The following is a 19,001-nucleotide window of genomic DNA, read 5'->3' on the forward strand; positions in this document are numbered from 1 at the left end:
GTTAACTGGCTTCTGGGGAAAAAATGGCTCTGGTGTGAGGGCGTGTGTTTGTTTGCTAGTACCCTAGGGTGTATTATCCTACCTTGCACTCATAGCCTGCCAAGTTAGGCTTGCGCTTCCCTGCGATCCTGTACTGGATAAAGTCGTTAGAAAATGAATGGATGGACGAATTTGTTAAATGTTCAGATCAACTGGTCACACCCATGGCAAATGCAGTCACTGTCTTTCAGAAATGCAAGACAAACGGTGGTCTCAGAACACAATCTGAGGATAAAAGCAATTGGTGCGAAAACCACGTCTAAATTGTGCAACAAGTTTGTATTAAATATGGCGGCACGTATATTAGAATATTAGAATTCTACCATGTATTCTAAGATAGTGATTGCACAGAAAGTAAGTATATACTGTACCGTATGTAAATTCTGAAAAAAAGTGCTTTGTTTTTTTTAAATAATTGATTGCATTCAAGTATTAAACCCCTTAAGTTTTGATTTACAAAGCTACAGTTAGTCATAGTCATGCAGAGACACTCACATTCCTAAAAAGGAAGATCTGCAAACAGCCTTTACAAGTTACAAAACGATTCTTCTGTTGATACTTATTAGTGTTCTGTGTACTTTCTAGAGCACTCATGTTTTAGATTTTAACAACATACCCATTACTCATATGCAGCATTAAATTTCCACAGAAAAAAATAACTTAATAGTTCACACTAAGGAGCAAGCAAAGAAACCAATTGAGCTAATGAAGAAATGGATATGCTCCCAATGTTGAGATTGAAAAACACATGTGCACAAAATGAATTTCAAACCAAATATCTAGAATAACAACATTAATAGATAATTGTTTTTGTAATGAAAAAGGTCTATTTGCTTTAGAGGTACTGTAACTGTACATCTGTGACATTAACCAACTCTACAGTTCTGATTACAAAGCCAGTCCTGCCACAGGAACATGATGAGAGAGAACAAGAGGGATTAATGAGATGTCAATAGTTTCGCTGTTAAGCACCATCTTAGAGCTTTCTATCATGGAGAATTGTTTTTCTCATTTCTGAAAGAAATGCAGGAAAAACTGCAAAAAGAGCAAAGAGGCTTGGTTGTGCTCATCCATATTGTCTCATTGTATAATCAATGAGAGCTCCCTGGCCATTATTAAAGGCACTTGTTTCATCAGGGGGGCACTGCACATCCTCTGCTGATGATCATTCTTCTTCAGCAGAATTAACTTCTGCAGACTACTCTGTCAAGGATGCCAGACTTTATGCTTCTTAGCTGCAGCGTTATAAATGTTAATGTTCCTTATAGCTACACTGTGTAAAATTAAAAGTAAAATTACTGTCGAAAGCAATCTGCAAAATTATAACTCAGCAAGACTGAGCCTACCATGCTGGTACTGACACATTTGCTTGAATTAACCCTTCCTCTCTACTATTGTATGTCAGCATTCAACTAAACCCAGTTGCAACAGCCACTACCCTCTATTTCATTCTGCTGTCTGTATTCTCTTTCTGTTCCTAGCTACTTTAGAGCAATGGGAATGTGGTTTGTGGCTTTCATAATATTTTGCCAATATTTCGGCTGTATTTAAATTAAAATTAGATGGGGAATTAGGCAAAGATGGGCTTGCTTAATTTTTTTAATTCAAAGGCAACTAACATCGACTCCTTTTCTTAAGCAAGCAGATCATTCGGAAGTAAAGGTATCAATGTGTGAAATGTCTGTAAAAATGGGTAGTTTTTATAACATCAAATAACATCAACCTGGATTAGCAAGTGTTGTCTTCTTGAGGTCTCTAGACCAAGCTCTCAGTTAAAGGTTGCACATTGAGGCAGGATCTATGGAGAAATATGGCACATTGAAAGCTGAGTACAAGAGAACAAATATTTTATTACAAAAAGAATGAGCAAAATAAATATTCCAAAAATCACTTACATTTAAATCATTGGGTAATACAGAATACATATAAACTTATTTAAATGAACTGTAACTTGACTGAATAATTGTATTAAAACTGCTGTACAGTATTTTATTTTAAAAGGTTATACTTGTTAAGAAAGGAAGATAAGCTGCCTGCCAATTATTTTTTAAGGCCAGTGAACTTTTGTTGCCAGAGAACTCAATGAATTTCTAAGCAGGTATGTTTTACACGATCTTATTATGATACTTTTAAAAGTCCCTAAATTAGACAGGGAAAGTCTGGGATGCTGTGTTGATGCAATTCAAGTTCTTCCAGCTTCGCAGAGCTGAGGGAATGGAAACAAACCTAGTGTATAAGCAGAGACAATGGAAAACAGTCGGAGTGTGACTCAAAACAACAGTTGCCACTTCCATCTGTCACAGGGAAAGAGAAAAAATTGGTTTGAAATTTGTTAGCATGAAGCTCCCAGTGCTGCTGGGGCCTGTGATTGACAGTAAAACTATCCACCCATCTATGTTCTAAACCACTTTATCCAGTACAGTTGCTGGGAAATTAACAGTGGTTAATGGAGAGTGCTTGATAACCCACATGCATGTCAATGTTCACCATGTGGTAGAGAGCTGGCAAAGTGAATCAAAGGTAGTTCATCCGAGAAACAAAATGCTATACATGCTCCAGACTTTCCAAGAATGCTGCCCACTTCATTTGTCAAATCCAAAGAATTAGCAGACAATTTCCACGATAAAGCAGAAAAGACAAAATGAACAAACCATAGAACACGCATTGTTTATCATGTCCTTGGTTTAGTTCCAGCCTGGATCACCTTCTGATCTGGAGTTTGCACATTTGCCCTTATGGGCAGTTTCCACCTAGTCCAAGGACATATTGTCAATGTTAACTGGTGTCTCTGAACCTGCGCCTCATGACTGCATGTGTGTGCATGCGCTGTGATGGACCAGCAACCCATTCAGGGTGCGTCCTGCCCTGCGCTCTGGTCTGCCAAGTTAGGCTCCACCTTATACAGAGCCTGGACTGTACTAAGAAGGGACTGGATGCAGGATGTTTCCATGCACCATTGTTTTGAGTAGTGTATTTACATGTAGTTGTGCCTGGGCTTGTATATGTGTAGGGATTGAGTGTGCATTGACAGCAAAGCCCTAAACCCCATCTAATCTTCCAACAGTGGAAAACACAGTATGTACTGCATATTCGGGAAGCTGCCGTTTTGAACACCCCTCCCTGACTAATGCTATCTTTCAGAACAGCATTACAGAACAACTGTAAACAGCCCCAGACCATGAAAGTGCTCATAACTCAAAAGGAGTATTATGGCCTATTTCACTTTCTGCTTGACTGAGCGCCACAATCAAAGTCATATATTTCTCCAGGATCTCTTTCTTTGCCGGTTGCTGGCTGTGCTAAAAAACAAATTACTATCACTATAAATATTAATATGTCAAGTCCCAATGCCCAGGTCAGCGTTTTTAAATTGTCTACCCCCAACAATGCAACAGCACAGTGTGGGTGACCTATTAACTAATGGCATGTAGCCTGAAGAAGATACCCTGGATACCCTTTGCTGACTGTTCCCAGGGGATGCTGAAGCCAAGAAACCATTACAATTGATGGCCACAGGTTTCATGCAAACCTTCTTGTCTGAGGGCAGCCAGCTGCATGGCAAAAGTGATTTTAAGGGGGGAAAACTGGAAATTTACTGTTGCAGATATTTCCTGATGAGGTCATTGCTTTTGTAGAGGACTGTTTCATTGTTTCATTTTGGCTTTTTATTGAACATGTAATGTTGTCCTACTACACATATAAGCATATAAGAAAGGTTACAAAGGAGTGGAGGCCATTCGACCCATCTAGCCTGTTTGGCTGGTAGTAGTTATAGATCCCAGGATCACTTCTAGTTTGAGAGAAACCAGAGAATCTCCTTCAACAACGTAACTGGGTAATTTTTCCTTTTTTTTTTTTTACACATGGCCAGGTCTTGGCAGAATGTGTTGCTAGAATTATAGGCAACGTCTCAGTCAATGATATTTTCTCCCCAGATCTTATGCATCGAGACCTCTTCTCTCCAGGAACACTCTGCAAATCTCAGTTTGTGTTTTCAGATTCATGCTCTGACTAACAATGTAAAGTTGCACTGTCAAATACACAAGAGCCAACAAAATAATAAATGCATCACATATAATGTAGGTGTTTGTAAACGGTTTACATCGATGCTTGTAATAAATGCAAAGCTTCTTTTATATTTGCAAATTTAAGGTACAGTACAAGCACAGAGTATTCAAAACAGGTACACAGAATCACCGTCATAGATTTTATAACCTAATACACATCCATATTCTCTTCTCCTATAAACTCCTAAGATATTACACAATTCAGAAATCCAGTCTGGATTTAATCTTGAATCTATCTCAATCTCAATCTCAATCTAGTCTTAATAATACTCATAGAGCTAACGGCTTCAGAAGCTTGAAGGCACATAAGCAGGTCAACATCTAAGCCAAACAGTTAATCTACAGATTGTTTAAACTTAAAACCAACAATGCTTCAAACTAAACCACCAACCTGTCAAAGTGCATATAACTACAAGCCAGCAGGCCTTGAACAAAGGTCATTAGATGAGAAATGTCTGTGCTTTAACAAACCCTTCTCTGTACCACAGCTGCCTGTGGGAAAAGCTCACGATTGTTATTTGCCACTTTGACGCCACACTTGATTTTATTTACAAGTAATTGTTTTAATGCCACATTTTAATTCAATTGATTATCGTCTCCTACCCATAACGGAGTGCCATATGTTAAAAGGCAATAAAGCGTCTGGCATGACTGCATTGCAGCTGACCTTGAAAAAGGCACTCAAGTAGAAACCAATGTGCTGCTTGTGTTAAATTATGGAAAAGACAACTATTATTGGAGCTACATTGACACTGGTAATGTCTTCTAAAGTGTACAAAAATTCTGCCAAATGTCGAAGCTTATAAGAGTACGGAGGAGAAAGGCCACATCCTGGTGTCACCAAAATATCTGCATGAGAAACCTGACTTTGTACAGCTTTCTCTGCAAACACTTTCAGAAAAAGAAAAATAGATAAAATGACTGCAACTTTAAATACAGCATCTAAAAAGGGTTTAGCTGTACTGTATTATGAAGATCTAAAGTCAGAAAGGAGAGTGGGATGAAATCATGGCTCAGCAGTGACCCAAAGGAAGTTCATGAGCATGACAGACATATATATATAAAACTCGGAAATATATTCTCCTACTTCATTGTCAGCCCTGACCGAGGTCAATTTGAGTCCCAATCATATCTGTGAGCCTTATTTATTTCTCCATCGGCAGCAGCAACCAACTATTTATTGATTTTTTTTTCTCATTCTTCCTCATGGTAATAAAATATATATTTTTTTGTTTTACATCAGACACATAGCAAAAAGGCTGTGGTATTCTGTACAGTTAGCAGAAAACAGCCTCTTTCATCCACTCACTTTTAATTTAGCATCAGCTACTAACAAGTCTACCAAAGTCCAGCTCTTGCACAATCCGGTGCACAATCCTTTTGATTTGCAGATCAGCATATCTTACTTTGAGGGTAAGTGTTGCAGATTTCTTCATATAACTGGAAACTACCAATCGGAAGCTCAAACTGATAAGACAATCAGAATGTTTGCGAATTAGAGGAGACCATCATGCACATTTGGTTGCTGGTAAATTATCTTTAGATATTATCCAGTGTTTCTTAAGATTCCTAAGGTGTCTGGCTTCAAAAACATGGATTGTCAGCTTTTGCCAATCGTAGTTCAGGTGGGTAGCTGCGTCAGCATGCGTGGGCTGCAAAGGAACAAGTAACAGGTTTATTCCATGCTGAAAAGAGAAGAAAGGAAACGCAACATTTCAGCTGTGGAGCCTTCTTCAGGTGTCGGGTGTCACACATGAAGAAAGCTCCACAGCCGAAACGTTGTGTTGTCTTTCTTCTCTTTTCCGCATGGAATAAACCTGTTACATGCTCTTATGCCAATCTTATGATGTGTTGTGCTCTGTCCATATAATTTGTATTTACAGTAGCAATGCTTAATCATTATAAAATATCTAAGTATATTATACAATATAAGTATACATTGACTAACCCATGGGGGAAAGAATAAACTAATATTTTTTATTTATATTTGTTTCAGTGTTTTTTTTTTCATTTCAGTTATTATGTACAGTACAAATAATGTTAGAAGTTTGTCTCCTGACACCAATTTTCTAATGAAATCCACAATTATAATGCACATATATAATCTGAAAAGACTTTAATAAGGGTTTATTTGGGCTTCATTTCTCCTTGATCTTTTGGGAAAATCTCATTATCTTCTATAGAACTCACACCTCTAGAGATTCTGAGCTTGTCTCACCCCATAGAAGTGAAGGTGGTCCAATTCAGTCCCGTTTCACTTTGTTAAATGTTTTCTATTTGTTTTATTTTTATTACAACTTTATATATGTATTATAATATATATATATTAAAATATTATATATTTATATAATATATTATATTATATATATTGTAGAGAATTCTGAATACCACTGCCACATATTCAACCATTTCTTTATATTCATGTTGTGCTTCTTAAAAGCGTAGGATTCATTGCTCTGTGCTATATGTCTAATAGTTTCATTACTGGTGCTGTGTTTGAAAAGTTTCTTACCTTGAATGCTCTCAGCAACGTCCGCTGGCTCAGCTTCATACCTTTTTGATCCAAGCTCTCGTAAACCGAGAAAGCCAATTTTGCCTCTTTAATCTCCGTAAAGCTGGAAAGCAACAAAAATAAATATATAAGGTACAGGTACATGCTTTAAGCCTAAACACGAGACGGGAATATGAGCTTTATTTTCTTGTTGTGACAGAGAGAATAAATTAAATTTAAGTTTAATTAAAATTATGTTTATGCAATAAAATGACCTGGAATTTGCTATTTTCTTCTCCACAACTCTAAATACAGGGGATAACATTTTCCGGGGTGTTCTTATTAAGAGAGAGAAAGGTACTGGAGGTGTTTTCTCGTTTAAGTTGTGACATCTGAGTTATAAAGTCCAGCTCACCTAAGACTCTTGCAATCCAGCAGATTGATGCACTTCTTGAGTGTTTTCACATTGTGGATCCCACTTTTCATATTATAGGAGAAATTCAGAGCAGCAGTGAAACAGTCCTGATCTATTAGTCTCTGCAGGTCCTGCACAGAGCCAACAGACTACTAAACAGTCCATTCTGTTAGATTCATAGTGTGTTTCATCATCAAAACCCCAGGTCACTCAAAAGCAGTAAAAAATAATAAAAACACTGTTCAACAATATAGCACTGTTATACAGTAGATTCCCTTTAATTAGCTATAGAAAATCTGCTGCTGTATTCTGACATACAGGATTTAAATCTTCCATGCCCACTTAAATTTAAAATTTTGAAATTCAATTTAACAAATATTAAATTTATAAATGTATTTAAAAATTTTCATTTTGAACCAATTTTATTTTAAAGCTCTGGTCGAGCAAACGCTAAATCAATAACATCACCAGTGATAACAATAATAATTCTCCAGCTGTGTTTTTAACATGTGAAGAACTGTGGCACCTGGTTGTTGCCACAAAATAAAAGATGTAAATTTTGAATGTTTCAAGAGAATATATTTATACACCTTGTGGGAATGAATACTAATATGTTCTGCCTTTTTCACACTGTGAAGAATCAGGAATGGTGCTGGCTATTCTAATGTCTACTTTTGTTTTTGTATGTGCTGTAAAAGTTAGAAACTAAGGACAGCAGTTTGTTTCTATTTAGAAACAAACTAATGCAACTGTTTCAATGGTCAAAGTTAGCTATGTGGCACTGATGAGCCCCAGCAAGCATGTAACAGCTGTCTTCAGCTGCTAGCTTTTACTATATAGACAGTATATTTATCCAAAAGGCACTACAAGTCAGTACTGAGAAAATCCATAAGCTAATTAATACTCATTCCCAAATCCGACACCAACGGCTTGGAGAGCATAACATATTGTGTTTTTATACTGTATATTGTACCTACAATAATTGCCTAAATTATATAGAAAAAGAGGCCACCACAAAAAACCTTGTAATGTAACAGCAAAGCAGACATACAAAAGCTAGCATGATCACGATAGGCATTTATGTAAATAACCCGCTCTTTTGTTTTTTTAACTAAGGGGACAGAGATACAAAACAAATACAACATAGAAAATCACACAAATTTTCCATCCCAAAAATTACATTAACAAAAAACATCAAAATCAAGCCATTTGTATTTGTGATAGTTGATTGTCTGCATCTTGTGCAGTATTGAACCAGTAGCAAGCATGTCCTCAAGGGGCTTCTCAATGATGGTACATTTATCTAGTAAGTCTAATAATTAATGTTTCTTTTCTATCTTCCACATATTTCACTTGGAAAAGAAAGGACTGGGGTTTGGAAATGGATGCAATCTTGATGCTAATCATTTTCATGGTACCCAACTGGCAGTAGAACAGGCCTCTCTCCGTGCTAACATCATACTTGATTGAATATAAGGACAACAGGACACAGGTTTAGTGCAAACCAACCACAAGGGGCTTTAGGAATCCCAAACAACCCTAAACCAGCTGCGAACAGAAGCCTACACCCGGTGTGAAAAGCAATCAGTCCCAAATTACCTGGGAGCGGAGGCCCAGCTCTCCCTTAACCAGCTCTGATGGCAGACAATCAATGAGGAGACAGCTAGGGAACTGGGCACAAAGAACAAACACATAGACACACAAAAAAGAGGATTCAAAAAGCAGTATTAAGGTGAGTACTGTCAGGAGGGACCATCTTTGAAAACTCCTGTGCGAGAGTCGTGTGCTTTTTCTGTAGTAAACTGGATGGTTAGGGTAATAGTTCATAGAAAGTTGCGAGGCGTGAGGCTCCAAATTAAGTGGAAAGGCAATTACATTGTTTCTTAACATACTGGGTTTATTCAAATAAAAAATCTACTTCTCTCAATGTGTGTGACCTTGAGAAGTTACTTTTTACCAAACCAGATATGCTCCATATTCAGCAGGAATTTTAGATAGAGCTCTATGTGGCACATCCTGCATGAGTTAATAAGACCAAAGCAGTTTAATATTTCAGTACTTAATAAAGCTTCAAAAAGATGCAAGAGTGAACTTATGTAATGACCTTGCCATAAACACATTTTGCAACGTATCATTAAACATGTCCAAAAAAAGCAAGCAGAATTCTCCTACCAACTTGAAATTGATTATTCTCTGTGTACTTCTGTAGGGTAACAGAAAAAGACCATTTTGTGAAGGAGAATGTTTTTCAGATTTTGAAAAGTCTAAAGATAATGTGCAACTGGACAACCACATGAGATCTTTTGCAATCTGAATATGAGTACAGATTTCTATCATGCCTAATTGCCATTCCTAAGCTAAACAAGGGAACTGATAAGACTAGAGCAGGTTTTTGTTATGCTAATTATAAAACGTATCATTTTAAGCACATTTTCTCCCTTTGAAACATGCAAATGTTACAAAGAAAAACTGCCAAATGTATTTACTTTAATGACAGATTCCTTTTCATGTTAATGCTAATTAAAATGAAAAAGCAATTTAAAAATGCAGTAATTCTGGTGGAAAACAGTAAGTGATTTCTGTAATAGCATCAAGTAAATGGATGAAGGATTTCATGTCCAAAACAAAGAAAGGTAATTAGTACATATCTTTAAAAAACGGTTCCATCAAAACCCATTCAACGTCACAGGAAGAATACAAATGCGTAAATAGTTGGACAGCTGTTTATGATCTCCAAAGATTATGTTGTTTTCAGTGTACAGTATGACTTCACAGAGGAATGAGAGAGAGCAGAGGAAATACAAATATGGAATAGATTCTCAAAAACAATACACTTTAGAGAAATTGGGCTACTGTAAACTAAAAACTAAGCTTTGAAAGTTGTGAAGTGACACAAGGGCTTTGATCGTTCTACTCACAATGATATAATAATAATGACAATAAAACTTTATTTTGTATGCTGTCTTCAAATGAAACTTCTCAAAGCACTTAGTATGTGAATATCATGAATACCACAAATCATAAAAATGTAAGAAAATCACTAACCCAGGATACAACAGATGGTGACAAAACAGTCTGTCTGAAAAACTGTACGAGAAACCATGTCATGAAGATAAGCAGAAGGATCTTAAAATACGCATGACACTTGACAGGAAGCCAGTGCATGGACTCCAAGACAGGAGTTAAGTGACCTACTGTAGTCAGGATTCTAGCTGCCAAATTCCTAATAGACAGTAACATATTTGCAGTTTTGCTGACTCCTGCAGGTAGGGTATTATAATCATCCATCCATTTTCTAAACCTATGTACAGTATGCAGTACAGGAGCCAGAGCCTTTCCTGGCTCATAGATTTGAGTATCATCTGCATTGAAATTGTGCTTTATACCATGAAATCTTAGTATTTGACCATGGTGAATAACAGAGAGCCCAATACTGAGTCCTTTGGAACACCAGATGCAAGTCATCCAATTTCAGAACTAAAACCAGCAACAGAAAAAAAATGTTGATGTTCAGTAAGATTCAATTTTAAAAGCCATTTAATGGTAGTACCAGAGATGCCAAGCAAAGCTGTGTAAGTATGCATAATGTCCTGATTTTCAGTGAGTTTACAAATACCGTACCATTCTCAATTAAATGTTTCAAGAATGATTTCTAGGTTTAGGTGATTCAAGGTATTCAAAGGGTAGATCTACTGGTGTGGATCTGCCTCACTGTACTCCAGCAATCCAGTCATCTAGGGTAGGCCTGTAGATTTACAATTCAGCTAGAATTCACTTAAGTGATACTGCCTTCTTGTTGCTGGGTATTTGCAGTAGGCCTTGTGCACAAATTAGATTCTTTTAACATAGTTACTCTTTCCATGGCTTAAAAGTAAAATTACCTGGAACCATAAGGGTAAGGGTTTAAAACCTTTGAAAACAGAGTATACAGTATATAAAAGCGAGATTATAGATGTGTGCTATCCTGTTAATACTGTTTTGTAATGCTGTATTACAGAACGGTTAATGTTTATATTGAGGCTAATGTGTTTACAGATAAAACCTATAATACTACAAGTTAAAATACTAGTTCTAAACTGTTTTGCGTTACATGCAAGTTGTATCACATGGCGTTTTTAATGAATACTTACCCCAAGAGCGGCTGATAACATCCTGGGTGAAAAAAGCGAAAACATTTTATTAATTTTAAATGCGAATATACTGTAACATATACTGTAGCAAGATTTATTGTTTATGTAATTCTGACATTTTAAAATATAAACTGATTTATAATGAAATTAATTACGCACTGAAGGACGTGCTTTTAAATGTATAGTTTAAGTAAATTACAAGATGCCGTAACTGAATTTTAAAATACTTGGCTGCTTCAAAATGCGCATCACCCACAGAGCAAACTATATCTCAAAGATTATGCGAAACACTACCGCCCTCACCTCAGTTCAAACCAACCGTAAAACCTGGATGTTTTTGGATATTTTAAGCAAGTAGCAGACATTTCCAAATATTTAACAAAAGGAACACATACAGTAAATGCTTAGTAAAAGCGGTTTCTTCCTTTCTACTGCTAACCTGTGTCCACTAGACACTAGTAACCATGTTTACAGCAGGTAGTGATACACATTGTTGCTGTTCAACACCTGGGTCCTAGCGCCCGAAAAATTAGTGCAGCTTAACACTACTGTCAAAGAGAAACTATGTACATGTACTGTATGTTCCTTTTTAACTTATTCTTCTCATGCAATACAGAGTAGAGGCATGTGTAAAATGGGCGTTAGATACATTTCTAACGACAGGATTCACGCTCAATTTTAATTGTAATTGTTTTGCTTGAAAACGTTTAAACTTTTCAACTTTTAGCATAGGACCCCAAACTTTTGCGCAATTAGCACGGCTCTTGCGCAAATGGCAAACGGCAGAATTTGATCACGGGCAATTCGGCTACGGAGATACTGTAAGAAGCGACTCTCCATAGACCGTGAAGTGGAAAAGCTCGTCTACGGCAAAAGAGCACATGTCCAGCTCTCGGACAATATGCAAAACTATTCAAATTTCAAGTAGGTGACCTCACTTTCTCTAGCACGCTAGCTGCCTCCTGTGCTGTGTTTACATACTGTAGGGAAGCGACGATTACAGTTCTAGATTTGTAAATGGAAGGTTGTGGGTTGCCAGGTGAAACGGCTGTTATATCCTTGAGCAGCATATATTGTAGTTCCAGTGAAATAGCCAGCTACTGTATGGCAAAAAGTGCAGTTTTAAGTCACTCTGAACAAAACGTGTAAGTTGAATGTAATAATAATAATAATTGCTTACACTTATATAGCGCTTTTTCTGGACACTCCACTCAAAGCACTTTACAGGTAATGGGGACTCCCCTCCATCACCACCAATGTGCAGCCCCACCTGGGTGATGCGACGGCAGCCATAGTGCACCAGAACGCTCACCACACATCAGCGGGGAGGAGAGCAGAGTAATGAAGCCAATTCACAGAGGGGAATTGTTAGGAGGCCATGATTGATAAAGGCCGATGGGGAAATTTGGCCAGGATGCCAGGGTTACACCCCTACTCTTTTCGAGAAACACCCTGGGATTTTAAACCCTCGGTTTTACGTCTCATCCGAAGGACGGCGCCTGTTTACAGTATATTGTCCCCGTCACTACACTGGGGCATTAGGACCCACATGAGCCGCAGGGTGAGCACCCCCTGCTGGCCCCATTAACACCTCTTCCAGCAGCAACCTTAGTTTTTCCCAGGAGGTCTCCCATCCAGGATTGACCAGGCTCACACCTGGTTAGCTTCAGTGGGCTGCCAGTTGTGAGTTGCAGGGTGATATGGCTGCTGGCTAATGTACACTATAAGAAGACATTTGAGAAGGTAGGCGCGTCAGCATGCGTAGGTTGCAAATAACACAACGTTTACTTTTCCTTATTTTTAAGCATGATAAAGAATCTTTCGGCCCTCTTCTGGTATCACACCCTAAGAAGGCTCCACAACCGAAACGTTTTATTTGTTTTCGTTAGCTTTTCCCATGGAATGAACCTTCAACCGTTCCTGCAACAGTATGTACTGTACAGTATGTGAAAAGTCACCATCAGATTATCAGGACAATATATCCTATATCTGCAGGTTTTCATTAGGCCCAAGCTCTCAGTTTCTCAGTGTAGTTAATCTCTGGCTATACTGTATCCACTTCATTTATCCAGATACTGTATGAAATTAGAGATTATTTAAAAAATATATTTAAAACGTGCTGGACTGTGACACCCCTGGATGTGAGAAAATATTTGACTGAAACATCAGAGGAAGGCATTGAAAGATTTATTAGTTAACACTTTCCTTTAAATAACAAAGATTAAATCTATGGGGCATGTGTCATTTGTGTGAAATAGCGCAATGTTGATTCATCTCAGGTGGCGTATTGTCTCCATTCCAGAGACGCTGGGGACAATTACTGTACTTGCACCCTCTGGAACAAGTTAAAACCCCCCATGTGCCACTCTGTGGCAGGATTTGGACACCATCTCCTGCGAAGGAGCTTACAAAGCAGAAGCTTTTATGGGGGACTAAATGAAACTTAATTTCCTGCCCTAAGTGTGAGTGTCACTCTGTTCTGTAGAGTTCAACAGAGCCTGTATAGAGGGCACCTCTGCCGTATCAGATCGCATAAAAGACTTCAAGAGCTGGGGTGAAACAGACAATTGGAAGTGGTCAACTGGAAATTTCTGTGCTTCGACTACATGCACACCGTCAGCTCCTCTCCTTTCAAACACTGAAATGGGCCTGCAGGAAAAAAAAAACAAAGGAAGAGAAATCTTGTATCCGCCTGCGTTTCCCTGCTTCTGTGACTGAAGGGTAATTGACAGTTAATTACTAGTTGTCCTGTAAGATCCCAAAGAGTTTTTTTTCCTGAAATGGATCTTTTTTTTGCCATTCAGCTCATTATGTCTGCCTTATTCTTATGTAAGCATTCCTTTGAAAGCTTTGCAGCATTGTGCTGTTTCTATAGTGTTCTGGGGTCCAAGTAAAGTTTAGAAAGAGCGATACCTTTATTTTTGTTTTTTGCATTAATCCGGCAGTGTATGTTGCATGTTGTAGTTCAGGAATTGTCTTCACAAAACCACGTGAAAATGAAAGACTTAGGAAAATGCATTCTACTGGGTAAACTCTCTCGATTGGGTCATTTCGTGTGGAAAAAGTATAAATGGAGTCAAAATTGGATGGGTCTTGTAACCTTAAACCTACTCTGTCCTGAAAATGCATGCTCATTTAAATACCACCTGGTTAATTACCAACAGGGTTACGATTCTCACGGTACTTACACATTTCTTAGCCTCATGGCCGTAGTTTGGGGCTAAAGTAAACTTAAGGGAGTGTGATACCTTTTTCCCATCTTCATTTTTGTTTTTCATATACAGTACATACTGTATGGCTGCTTACATTGTATTGCACAGTTAAGGAAATGTATTCCAAAACTGAGTGACAATAAAAGTGTGAAGAAAATGCATTCTACTGGATTAACTCTCTCATTTTGCCATTTCAAGTGGAAAAGGAAGTATAACTGGAGTCAAAATTGAATGGCTCTTGTAACCCTAACCCTAGTCTGGCCTGAAAATGCATGCTCATTTAAATACCACTGTGTGAAGGTTTTTCAAGTGAATGAAAATTTGCCTCGAGAAGGTACTTTATTGAAGAAGATGAACTTACAAGAGTTTTCAGGACTGGACTTGAAGGTTTTAGGATCATGTTTTTTAGTTTCTGATTGAACATTTTCAAATCCGATGCAAGGAGGACATCAGAGACAGATCGCAGAATTGCTCATTTTATACCCCAGCTAGTTTAGGGGTTAGGATTCTCACAGTACTTTGACATTTTAAAAAATGCATACTCATTTAAATACATTTAAAAACACAGTAGCAGGATTTTACAACTTTCTGAAAATTTTCCTCGAGAAGGTACTTTATTGAAGAAGATGAACTCACAAGAGTTTTTAGGGCTGGATTTGATTGCTTTACAGTAGGTTCGTCATTTTTTAAGTTTGAGGAACCAGCTACGGTTAGATTTAGGATTCTCACAGTACATAGCCATTAATTAACCTCATGGCTGTATTTTTGGGCCCAGGTAAACTTTAGGAAGAGTAATACCATTTTTGATTGGTCTTGATTTGTTCCCACTTGCGGAAATCCTAAGTTGACACCCCAGGTAGGGTTAGGGTTAGCATTCACACTCTAATTAGACAATTTTTAAGCTCAGGACTGTATTTTGGGACCCAAGTCAGGTTTAGGACGAGTGTTTTTTACATCCTATCTGATTTTTTTTTTCAGAAACTCCCAGGGGTCTGGATGTCGCTGTGCATCGCAAAGCAATTGTATCCCATAACTGAGTCGGTTGGATCAAAAGTTTTTACCAAGCATTATTAATAATAATAAAAATAATTGCTTACACTTATATAACACTTTTCTGGACACTCCAGACGCGGGGGTTACACCCCTACTCTTTTCGAGAAACACCCTGGGATTTTTAATGACCACAGAGAGTCAGGACCTCGGTTTTACATCTCATCCGAAGGACAGCGCCTGTTTTCAGTATAGTGTCCCCTTCACTATACTGGGGCATTAGGACCCACATGGACCACAGGGTGAGCTCCCCCTGCTGGCCCCACTAACACCTCTTCCAGCAGCAACCTTAGACCAGGAGGTCTCTCATCCAGGTACTGACCAGGCTCACACCTGCTTAGCTTCAGAATGTCATTCAAATGCAAGTGCTTCTATCAGTGGTGTTCTTTGTTTGTTTGTGATATTTTTCTCACAACTTCATTTTTGTTTTTCAGATTCAATAGGCTGCTTATACATCACTACTCCACCTTGTACAAAATAAAAACAACTTTCTTCTATACAAACAGTATTAATGAACTTTTAAAATATAGGTGCAAACTTGTACTGTACATGTGACAAAATGTACCAGGAGCTGGGAATTGATTCTTTCTGAATATACAGCACTTCAGTTTACAAATAAACTGCATTTAAAATACTCCCAAGGAAACATTAATCCATTGCTTTATAAATGACAATTTTCAACTAACTTGCCTGTTGAAATAACGCATTGTCTTGCAGGGTTCCATTAAACCCCACAAGCTCATTTAAAACTGTGATATCTACTGTTCATGCTGTACTACAGTATGTTTTATTTTATAATATCCCAGTTTTATAATAACATTCTGTGATTCATTTGAAGGCTTTTTAATTCTTAAGATGTCTCTTTGTAAAGTACAGAGGTGTGTCAGAAAAGTTACAAACAAGAGGCCACTTTGCCCATTTAGCCTTTTGATCTCTCTGAGTTTTCTGAGAACTCACCTAAATTGAAATGTGATGTCAAATCTGCGGAAGAAAATAATTTAAAATGCTCCCCAGGAAACACTATACAGCAGAAATCTTAGTTTTCATGTTGTAAACATCTAAACTTAATATAGCCGGGTCTTGACATTCGTGAAGGTTTGGTGCAGAAAACCATCACGAATAGCTAAATCTGCATACACCGTATAACCAAGTCCAGCCCTTTATTGTTGCATAACGGCCACAGTATATAGTATGCATGGAAAAGACATAAGTAGCCCTCTAAACTGAAACAAACAACAGTAATCACAAACTTACAGTAATCAGTTCAAATTAACACGAATCCCTCCTCTATGTCTGGCAGATGCATGGACTTTCTCCCCATTGAAATAAAAAGGGTAATAAAACTGTCCGTGAGCCTGTAAAGTCATCTCCAGCCTGTCACTCTCCACACCACCGACACAACCATTTGCTACAATACAACAACAAGACCACACTGAGATGGGGACACTGGGTTCCATGTACTGTACGTGGGCAAGCAGAAGGTCACTCGCTAGCCAGATTCGTCTCAAGATTCGAATCTGTGGTGTGGGTTATTTCAAAGTTGTGTGTTAAAAACCTTTGGCTCGGTCTCATCCCGCACTGCTCTTCTTCCATCCTAGTCCCCACTAGCCAGACGGACTCGCAAACAGGCTAATTTAACGAATGTTAAAATCACAGATGTCAAGACCCTACTGTAATGTCATTTATCAAGAATAATGTGACAAAGCCATGTCATCTTGACCTCAGCATAAATGCAAACAGTGTTCCCCAGGTAGGGATTCAATGAATGCTGCAATGAATGTACAGTATTTTCCAGGGAGTCTGAATAAATACTTTTCTTCATTAGCGTATGTGACACTGTTGGTGTAACAGAGGATTTCAGCCTACACAAGCAGGCAGATGATATTTTACACAGAGGGTTTTTTTCAGAATTATTAGTCATTAGAAACCAAATTACAGAACACAATTTTAGAATTACAAGTTAAGATATGAAATCAGAGGGAATCCTGATCACTAGATAACACGATATAAGCCTTTAAATTGACAAAATGCCGTTTTGGGTTTTAATATATGTGTGATCTATATATCATTAACACATACTAGAAGAGTATATCCAAGGGAACCCAAGGCTCATAACTGGCAATATCATTGCCACCATTCTCCCCCTGTTTTGTAAGAGAAAGCAGTTAAAGACACCTAATCTTTATTTAAAAGGAAGGCAATAAAGCATGATCAACTACCCTCCCAAGCACCAGAGATATTTATGGTTCATCTAATTGCTCTAGCACTGGGAATTGTAAGAGACCACATGGCATGTTACATTGAATTAAAAATTCATATTATCCTTCTAATATGAATTTGGGACTTTGGGAGGAATGCAGGACTTTCAGAATGGTAACGGGATGCCCTTGACCCCTGGTGAATCCCTTCCGCTCAAAAACACCTCTACTGCTCTACACAAAGGGATTTTCACCATCTACTGTACACCTTCTGCAGGTAGATCTGTCAACTGTGTAGCACAATTGCTCATAATACAGTGAAATGGCTGCTTCCCATATGAGTACCCTTCACTTTGTGCAGGGCTGTACAAGTATGCATCTGTGTGAGTTTGATATACTTTACATTTACATTACATTTGCAAATCAATTGTACCAAGCCCTACAGTGTATTAGTGTTGCCTCTGATGAGTAATCAAATAAACACATTAAGTGATAACCAATTGTAAATGTCAGCTGAAAAGTAAAGGAAATAGGTGGGGAACCAAGATGCTTATAAATTATGAAACATACAGTATGGTTTTCCAGTTCTAGGCTAATAGACAACTGTAACACAAAGAGCCTCTAGAGGTGTATCATTGAATCAGGTATATCATGGTGCTCCACACGAAAATCACCATCTTTACCAACATTATTGATCACAGAGGCGAAACTGTTTGAGCTCCTCCTCTGCACCATTGCGGTCTCATCTTCTGCCCTGGCTGGCCGACCTTGGATTTATGACCCACTGATCCATCCAGGAAAAGGCACCATTTAGCATTAAGGGGAGTAGTGTGGGAATGATGAGACCAGCTGAACATAAAGCTTATGAGAGCAGATTGGCCAGTAACTACTGGATGCTTGTGTGTGTTCTCAGATATGCCTACAGGCAGGCATACACCGGGGAATTTAAGGATATACTGCATTATCTCTGAATAGCATGGAGAATTATGTGCTTTGGAAGACTTATTGGGCTCATTTTCTGAGATAATTGTTCATTCATGTTGTGTGTGTGTGTTCTTGTTAAGGTGGTGGTGCCTATTGTCATGTGTGTCTGTCTGTGAGCCTGTTTATGCAATTGTTTTTGCAATTAGTTTCATTCCACCACAACAAACCTCTCTCCTCATTTCGCTGTTTACACTCAGCAACAAACTGTACAGACAAGTGCTTCCTAGCTCAGGAGTACAAGCTGAAATCACGAGCATCTTTTTAAAATTCCTGTCAGCTGTCGTTTCTGTCACTTCCCTACAGAAACAAAACAGATCATATGGACCTTCCATAACAACCAGGCAGGTTTTTAATCTCACATCACAAGAAAAAGTTTTCGAAGTTTGTTCGAATACTGTAGGTTTTCCTACAGTAT

General features: G+C 38.1%; 1 protein-coding gene across 1 annotated transcript in view; it reads right to left on the bottom strand.

The window, feature by feature from the left end:
• Positions 1–11,608, bottom strand: part of LOC107078723 (uncharacterized) — an 80,662-nt gene extending 69,054 nt beyond the window's left edge. Inside the window, exons 1-5 of the mRNA XM_015358290.2 lie at positions 11,446–11,608; positions 11,143–11,164; positions 8,612–8,683; positions 7,013–7,143; positions 6,619–6,721 (exon numbers count right to left, since the gene is read on the bottom strand). Coding sequence (XP_015213776.2) covers positions 6,619–6,721; positions 7,013–7,143; positions 8,612–8,683; positions 11,143–11,164; positions 11,446–11,507 — 390 coding nt within the window. The 5' untranslated portion in view covers positions 11,508–11,608. The remainder of the gene's footprint in view (positions 1–6,618; positions 6,722–7,012; positions 7,144–8,611; positions 8,684–11,142; positions 11,165–11,445) is intronic.
• Positions 11,609–19,001: the final 7,393 nt, after the last annotated feature.

The sequence above is a fragment of the Lepisosteus oculatus genome, chromosome 12 (genome assembly GCF_040954835.1).
Source record: "Lepisosteus oculatus isolate fLepOcu1 chromosome 12, fLepOcu1.hap2, whole genome shotgun sequence".
In the NCBI taxonomy this organism is placed as follows: domain Eukaryota; kingdom Metazoa; phylum Chordata; class Actinopteri; order Semionotiformes; family Lepisosteidae; genus Lepisosteus; species Lepisosteus oculatus.